This window comes from Liolophura sinensis, chromosome 7 (assembly GCF_032854445.1).
Source record: "Liolophura sinensis isolate JHLJ2023 chromosome 7, CUHK_Ljap_v2, whole genome shotgun sequence".
NCBI classification, from domain to species: domain Eukaryota; kingdom Metazoa; phylum Mollusca; class Polyplacophora; order Chitonida; family Chitonidae; genus Liolophura; species Liolophura sinensis.
The window spans coordinates 11,150,423-11,157,181 of NC_088301.1; the positions used below are offsets into that span (position 1 = coordinate 11,150,423).

Sequence of the window (6,759 nt, forward strand, 5' to 3'; positions counted from 1 at the left end):
TATAAAATTGAAGATTTGACTAAAGTTAAATCTGGTATTGAATTTTAAAACAGTTTTAAACAACTGGGCCCTGAAGTTTAGTTTGTTTTCGAGTGATACATTTTGCTTGAGTCTGATTGACTCATGCAACAAATACTGCCATTTAAGAGCTTGTTTTTGTGCAAAGTCTGATGAATTTCTTACCAGAAAATCTGAAGTTTTGGCATAAAAGTATCCAGTTAAGATATGTGTGTGCTTCTAGAGGTGCATTTTTACAGGCCAAACTTGTGGTGCAATACAGTATAAAATTCCACTGGTAGTTGGTTGATTTTCTAAGCCCTAAACATGCTTTCAAATCTTGCAAATAATCGCAAATTTCAGGTAGAAGAAGAGGAATATCTGATCCAAGAACTGAAGAAAATTGAGCTGAGGAAAAAAGAACGAGAGAAGAAGACGCAGGACCTGCAGAAATTGATCACAGCGGCTGACAGTAACAGCGAGAGCAGGAAGGGTGACAGGAAAGCCATTAAGAAGAAGCTACCTATTACACAGAAGTTCAGAGAACCCTCAAAGGTAGGGTGGGATAAAGACTTCTCAGAAAAGGATAATTTCAAGAGGGCCTGATGTAGAAAAACATTAAAGGTTTTGATCCTAAACTTTCAAGGTGACATCGTCACTATGCATAAAAAGAAATTTTAGAAAATTCAACCCAAAATAATGCTTTCTCAGTGTTTTTGAGTCTGTGGATCAAAGAAATTTGAATGAACACTAAACTTTTTATTGTTAAACCATCATATTTTTATTCAATTTACATTCCCCTTTTAATACAGCTTTATTAGTTTAAGAGCCCAGATGTTCTCCGAAACTAAAATATGTTCAGGCAGGGCTGTACAGGGCCTTAAAAAACTTGAAAAGCCCAGAAGATATAGATCAAGGAAGTCTTTTACTTCATAGTCCACATTTTGCTCAGGTATTCACAGGGTTAATTGCAAGTGCCTCCAATAGTACATGGATTGCCAAATGCAGTTTGCGATTTGAATGTCAAAGAACTCTGTAGTATATTTGTGCACAAACTCCCCACAGTGTCTTTTACCACCACAATAATTTACTACTCTGCAATCCTTATGCACATGATAAACAGTGTTAGTTGTGAGAGTATAGGGATTTTGGCCTTTCTTGTTGATTTAATGGCAAGGTCATAGCACTATATAATTAGAGAATGATGTCTGTGTATGACAGTGTCAATCAATCTACATATTTGGGGTTTAGAGGTCAATATTTGAAGGTATCACATGACCTGAACATTATGCAGTTTTACAACAGCTTAATCAGGCGAGTTACCGGTATTCTCTGAATCCCTTGTTCTAGTTTTTTGTTCCCTTTAATTACCATTATTTCTTTACACAGTCTGTTGTAAACCTCAATTTACCAGTCAGAGGCTGCTGATTTTGTGGTTTGAGGTAATTGGTGTGTGGAAAAGTACACTTTGCTGTTCTCATAGCAATGTTGTGTGTGTCTTTTACAGACAACCCCTGACACTACTGGAATAAAGTTCCCCGATCCCAAGCAGTCTGGTGTGTCCTTGAGGAGTCACAGGGTAAGTCCCTGGCGAGAAACGCTATGTTTAAGTACAACTGAGTACAACAATGAGTGTATAAATAGAGATAAGGCCACTCCAATTTAATTTCGTGTTCAACACTATAAATGGAAAAATGGAATAAAACTGAAAACTCAGATTTTGTGATTTTTCTATTTTTCAAGGCTTTCCAATCATGTGAATATGTCTTTAACAGGCAATTAATGGCCAATATAGTGTACATTTTCCAGCAGTTAGATCCTGTTTAAGTTTTACTTTTTGAATTTTTCTACCCTCCTCCAGCATTAAATAATGATTTATAAAAATATTCTGCTCGTAAAACATCATTTAAAATTGGCGTGGCCTGTTAAAGTATGCCACACTCCAATAATGTGATTCCTAATCACTCATTGGTGCACACAATCACGAAAACAGCTGATTATGTATCTGTTTAAAGGCCATACAGCATAGTAAAATTGCTATGGGCTGAGTGATAGATTGGGATTTGCAGACATCAACGTGCTTCCCACAATTTCTCAGTATCACGTTGTGTACTGTCAGTATGAACATTGCTGCGTACTTACCTGACAAAAGGCAGCGACTTACCGTGGGCCCTCCACTTTCCTCCAACTATAAACCAAATTGCTGACATATAAGTGAAAAATTCTTGAGTATATCAATGTAATAAATCAATCAGTCAGTTAGAATTGTCTGATGGGTGTTTTTGTAACAACAGATGAAGCTGCCAGCATCTGTGGGCCAGAAGAAGACTAAGGCCATTGAGCAGGTTCTGGAAGAGTTGGGTATAGGTAAGCAGGTTCTATATATCTGCATTTGCCAGGTCATAATACATTACCTTTAGTGACAAATCTTCCATTTCTGTACTCTGGTGGGAGGGGAGGACAGTGTATGTACATGTACATGTATGTTTGTGTGCATATCCTTTTTCAGGCTATATCTCCAATATCTCCAGTTGTTTGTCATATCCAGTTTTAATTTTTTTGTGGATACATAGATACAGAGATGATGATGTGTCACAATTCACAATTGTTCATTTCTGCAGTTGCCATGGTAACCAGGTTGCCCTTTCCTTGATAATATCTACTCCATATAAAGAGGAATATATTTGTTCTGGCATGCATTGGGCACACCTGAACCCTTATTTAAGTAGAATGTCATCCTACTTTCACGTGGGGAGGCCTGACAGCAACCTGCGGATGGTCGTGTTATTTCCCCCGGGTTCTGCTCGGTTTCCTCCCACCACAATGCTGGTCATCGTCATATAAGTAAAATATTCTTGAGTACTTTTTCCTCAGCTCGATTTTCTTCAGTTTTCAGCGTAAAACACCAATCAAATAAATAAATAAATCCTACCTTCCAAACAATCCTCAAAACACCTTTCTAAAGATTAACAGAACTAGAACAATGAGGTAAATCAGGAACTTAGTAATTGATGAAGTTTATTTATGCATTTGATTGATACAGTGTTGCTGGCATTGTGACAAGCCTTCTATAATTTTTAAAATGACACGAGACTCCTGCGCGTAATGTGAAAATTACAAAGACATCACTTAGTGTGGAACAAAATGGGAATTTTTTAAATCATAATTAAATAATTTTTTTGGATATCATGAGAAAATCTAAGACAATTTACAAGATTAGAATGATAAACATAAGTATATACCAGTGTTAAATTTCTCAATGTATTTACAGTGTAGCTTTAATAGTACTAAATGTATCTCAGGTCTCAAAATTAATGGATGTCTGTCTGGACAGTTAGGGGGTATTAAAAGGAGTCTAATTTCATGCCTTGTATCTGTGTCTCACAGCTTAGTCAAATATTTCTTACAGAGTATAATCCCATGCCTACAGAGGAGATTGTGACAAATTTCAATGAGCTGCGCCAGGACATAGTCCTGTTGTACGAGTTGAAGCTGGCGTTGGCTAACTGTGAATATGAACTGCAGACATTGAAGCACAGACACGATACATTGGCACCCGGCAAGGTAAGTCCCGCAGGTGCTCTGTGCTGCAGTAAAGCATCCATACAGTTCTCCTGTTGATTTAACCACTTGTAGAACAAAAGAATATCATAGAATGAAATAACCCGTGCTTATTGAACTTAAAACACTACAGAAAGAGGTATCAAGTTACAGTGAAGATGAAATAAAATAGCGGATTATAACAAGACAAGGTTTTAATATAATATACTAGTACCTTAATTTTTTCTATTTTTTGGGACAGTTATTAGTGCCTAAAGCAGAATATTATATTTCTTTCCCAGTTTTTTGGTAAAGATACGAGCATGTTATTCATTAGATGGTCTAACCATGAGAGAAAAAAGAAACTAAATATTCCTGCTACAATTACATGTATACTAGCTGAAAAGAGCAGACCAGGTGTCTCAAAAAAAAAGAAATAAGGTAATACAATAATAAAATAGAAAAAAAATATGATTGAATGACCTACTGTGTTTTAGGCAAGAAAAATAGGCAACCGTTACATTTTGTAAGGAATAAATCTTTTTAACATTTCTGACTGTTGGGCTGTGATATGGCACGTTACTTCTTATCCAACCATAGTACTTGTATTTCGATACATTACTGCGTGCATAAACTTAATACATACATGTACAATGTATAGAACATTCTTGTTTTTCAAGAAAAATGCAACAATGTATAAAGTCCTCAAACACACTACTGAATTCTAAAAATATGTTTACATGTATAAACATCTTAATTTTCTTGTATAGCATCAAATACTTTCTTGTATAGCTTCAGATACTTTCTTGTATAGCATCAAATACTTTCTTCTGTAGCATCATACTTTCTTGTATAGCATCAAATACTTTCTTGTATAGCTTCAGATACTTTCTTGTATAGCATCAAATACTTTCTTCTGTAGCATCAGATACTTTCTTGTATAGCATCAAATACTTTCTTCTGTAGCATCAGATACTTTCTTGTATAGCATCAAATACTTTCTTCTATAACATCAGATACTTTCTTATATAGCATCAAATACTTTCTTCTATAGCATCAGATACTTTCTTGCATAGCATCAAATACTTTCTTCTGTAGCATCAGATACTTTCTTGTATAGCATCAAATACTTTCTTCTATAACATCAAATACTTTCTTGTATTTGAATTCTGAGATGGGCTTTTTGGTTCCGATTTACTGTCGCAGTACCTTTTTATAGATAAAAGTAAAAATCCTGTGATGTCATTGACACTGTGCAGTATAAACCTGATTAATATAAAAGCCATTTTTAAAATCCAAGTATTGAAGTGCATTAAAAAGTGTCTTTAAAATGTGAAAGTATTTTTCTTTATATTATTTGATACAACTATCAGTGATGTGCCTGATGATTACTTCCTGTTTTTTATCTTTCTTTTTTCGTGTATGCTGTCCTTCCTTTTGGTTGAATTTTAACTGGCAGAACTGTTGCTACCCAAATTCCTCAGAAAGAGCAACTTTCAATGCAATTGATGCAACTTTTGAATTTTGATTTTTGAGATAAAGCTACATTAATTGGGATGGCCTATCTCAGGGCTTCACAAAAAGTATAATGTTATCAGAATAATGCCCTCAGACTATGTTTGAATAAACGTTTTGCAAACTTGTGAAAATGTTGAAGAATCATAGTAATAACAGTCAAGTGTGCTTTTTCCAGATGCCAGACATAACAATCAAGACAGAGCCTGAAGAGACAATAAATGTGACCCCTATGACCCCTGACCCTGCAACAGGGGATTCCCCATCCAAGGTCAAGAAGCTTTCTGAGGCTATAGATGTGGTGGGCTCACCAGGAACACCCAACGTAAGTCTTCTTAATCTTATCTCTTGTGACTGAAAATTTTTTTTTCATTTATGGTATTCTTTGTTGTTCATTTTAGCACAGTAAATGAGTTGAAATTTTAGAATGTGGTGCCAAAGTTGCTCATGCTGATTTTTGTGTGCTGCCAACAACTCTGCGAGATTTATAATGATTTCGACCAAGAGCGAGTGTTGTACGTAGTAGGAAAATCCGAAAAACAATCAAATTTCTGTTTAATTTTCTTCCAGAGAAAACGAAAGGCTGCCATAGAACAGAGTAACATCATGAAGAAAATCAAGCAGAAAGTTTAGTGTTGCTCAGAGATGTTGCTGATGTACAGACAGTGTAGTGTGGCTCAGAGACATTGCTGATGTATAGAAAGTTTAGTGTTGATCAGAGACATTGCTGATGTAGACAGTTTACTGTTGCTCAGAGACATTGCTGATGTACAGACAGACTGACATCTTTTCTGCACACAGTTGTACAGGACTCCTTGTAATAGCTGACACTGTGGGGTGACTTCAACACTGAGCATGTGCTATGGGTAAAGTGATATCACAAGATTCATTGCTGGAGAAGTCAAAATTTTGGGCATGGTGATATCAGGAGCCTCATTGCAGGAGCAGTACTCACTTTGGGTACGAGGATATCAGGAGCCTCATAGCTGGAACTGTCTTCGCTTTGGTCATAGTGATATCAGGAGCCTCATTGCTGGAGCTGTCTTTGTTTTGGTCATAGTGATATCAGGAGCCTCATGGCAGGAGCTGTACTCACTTTGGGCACGGTGATATCAGGAGCCTCATAGCTGGAACTGTCTTCACTTTGGTCATAGTGATATCAGGAGCCTCATTGCTGGAGCTGTCTTTGTTTTGGTCATAGTGATATCAGGAGCCTCATTACTGGAGCTGTCTTCACTTTGAGGACAGCGGTATCAGCAGCCTCATTGCAGGAGCAGTACTCACTTTGGGCACGGTGATATCAGGAGCCTTGGCTCAGTTGGTTAGTGCACTAGCGCAGCGTAATGACCCAGGAGTCTCTCACCAATGCGGTCGCTGTGAGTTCAAGTCCAGCTCATGCTGGCTTTCTCTCCAGCCGTATGTGGGAAGGTCTGTCAGCTACCTGCGGATGGTCGTGGGTTTCCCCCGGGCTCTGCCCAGTTTCCACCCACCATAATGCTGGCCGCCATCATATAAGTGAAATATTCTTGAGTACGGCGTAAAACACCAATCAAAAAAAAAAAAGGATATCAGGAGCCTCATTACTGGAGCTTTCTTCACTTGCTCATTGTGACATTGTTATGGAGCAGCAATCACTCTGGGCTCGGTGATATCAGTAGCCTCATTTCTGGAGCAGCACTCACTCTGTGCACAGTGATATCAGTGGCC

General features: G+C 37.4%; 1 protein-coding gene across 1 annotated transcript; it reads left to right on the top strand.

The window, feature by feature from the left end:
- Positions 1-324: 324 nt before the first annotated feature.
- On the top strand, positions 325-5,738 carry LOC135469671 (DNA methyltransferase 1-associated protein 1-like). The gene is made up of 6 exons (XM_064748224.1): positions 325-552; positions 1,505-1,576; positions 2,292-2,364; positions 3,407-3,561; positions 5,231-5,377; positions 5,623-5,738. The coding sequence occupies exons 1-6, from the start codon at positions 325-327 to the stop codon at positions 5,683-5,685; spliced, it is 738 nt and encodes a 245-aa protein (XP_064604294.1). The 3' UTR covers positions 5,686-5,738.
- The last annotated feature ends 1,021 nt before the right edge of the window (positions 5,739-6,759 follow it).